Source organism: Mandrillus leucophaeus, unplaced genomic scaffold (assembly GCF_000951045.1).
Source record: "Mandrillus leucophaeus isolate KB7577 unplaced genomic scaffold, Mleu.le_1.0 Scaffold118, whole genome shotgun sequence".
Classification (NCBI taxonomy): domain Eukaryota; kingdom Metazoa; phylum Chordata; class Mammalia; order Primates; family Cercopithecidae; genus Mandrillus; species Mandrillus leucophaeus.
Window position 1 is genome coordinate 2,839,243 of NW_012100098.1, and position 1,783 is coordinate 2,841,025.

Here is a 1,783-nt window from a genome sequence, read left to right on the forward strand (position 1 = left end):
GATTTTACCATGTTGCCCAGGTTGTTTTCGAACTCCTGGACTCATGCGATCCTCCCACCTTGGCCTCCCAAAGTCTTTGTAAACTAATTCTAGAGAAAGAATCACACTGAGAGAACCCAGCTTCTTGAAGTTGGAATTTCAGTGCCAGGTCTTGGAAGCCAGCATATTACCTGGTTGTTTTTGCCGGGGCTTTGGCAAGTTTGTCACACATGTATGTGGGCACATGAGGATATTGCAAGGATGCAGCGATCCCTCCAGAAAGAGTTGTTTCGTCTGAGATATATGAATTCCTCCTAGTGGAGTTTTTGGCAATGTATTGGCCGGCACCAGAGCAAGACAATAAACCCCCACTTGATGAATGCTATCGATCGCCTAGAAAAATACAAACAAAAATACTCAATGAGATCACTTCTATTACATTTGACATATTCCTGGTATAATCCGTTATTTTACTCTATCATTTTTCTTGCTCTACCCATTCTAGATCCAGAATCTGGTAAATCATTAAGATTCCATATATCTAGAGATTTAAATATAATCATTAAGATAATACACATCTTTCGGCTGCGGCAGAGATTACAAGAAGAGAGGTAAGATACAATCTAAATGGACAAAGGTGGATACTGACTTGTAACTCTCAGTATGTTCTCTTTTTAAGTTTTTATTCTTTTTAGAGACAGGGTCTCACTCTGTCAGCTAGGGTGGAATGCAATGGCATAAGCCATGACAGCCCCAAACTCCTAAGCTCAAGTGATCCTCCTGCCTCAGCCTCCAAAGCAGCTGGGACTACAGAGATGCACCACTGCACCTGGCTAATTTAAAATACATTTTTTTCTTTTCTTCTTCTTTTTTTTTTTTTTAAATTTTAAGGTTTTTGGAGAGATGGGGTCTCACTGTGCTGCCTAGGCTGGTCTTGAACTCCTGGTCTCAAGTGATGCTCCCACCTTGGCCTCCCAAAGTGCTGAGATTACTGTCATAAGCCACCATGCCCAGCCAATATGTTCTCTCTTAAGTGATAATGTCAAAAACCTAGAAATTTGTTTTGGTTCCTTTAATCTTTTAGCTATCAGCCAACAAAGCCTAATTAAACAGAGGTAAGGTATTTTTATTATGAACACAACAGCACTCTCTAAAGGAGCCCCCACTTAAGTGATTCACCATGTCACCATGCACCTCCTCTGAAAACCATCTGGGGTGAGGCCCACAGCACACCGAGCATTGGAGGCCACAAGCTACCCCAAGCGTACCTGTGCTCGCAGCCATGTAACTGCATGTTTGCTTAAAGTCAGCTGTGTTTCTACACTGTTTGACAGCTGTTCTTGTTTTCACACAATGTAATTAAATATTATGTTAACTGACAAAATACAAATGCAAAAACACAGAAGGAGCTATGCTTTGGAAAGATACACTAAAAGGGAGCTCCTGAAAAACCACTGATCATAGGTCAGGCGAGTTAATCCTAAAGTGAAGACATCCACTCAATCATTTTTCAAATACCCACATTCTGGTGCTAACTTTACAGAAAATAAAACCAGGCTGGCTATGGTGGCTCAGACCTGTCATCTCGGCACTTTGGGAGGCCAAGGTGAGAAGATAGTTTGAGTTCAGGAGTTTGAGATCAGCCTGGGCAACATGGCAAAACCCCATCTCTATATTTCAATTAAAAAAAAAAATTAAAAAGAAAAATGAGAAACTGAAGATAATGCATTTTGATATAGTTTATGGACGTAAGTGGACCTGAACCTCAAGTTGGTATATTCGTAATCACACTTCTCTACATCCA

At 40.8% G+C, this 1,783-nt stretch overlaps 1 protein-coding gene across 1 annotated transcript in view; it reads right to left on the reverse strand.

Annotated features, from left to right (window-relative positions):
* DIP2B (DIP2 disco-interacting protein 2 homolog B (Drosophila)) overlaps window positions 1-1,783 on the reverse strand; it is a 159,906-nt gene that overhangs the window by 40,710 nt on the left and 117,413 nt on the right. The window contains exon 21 of the mRNA XM_011964405.1: window positions 171-372. Within this exon, the coding sequence (XP_011819795.1) occupies window positions 171-372 (202 nt within the window). The remainder of the gene's footprint in view (window positions 1-170; window positions 373-1,783) is intronic.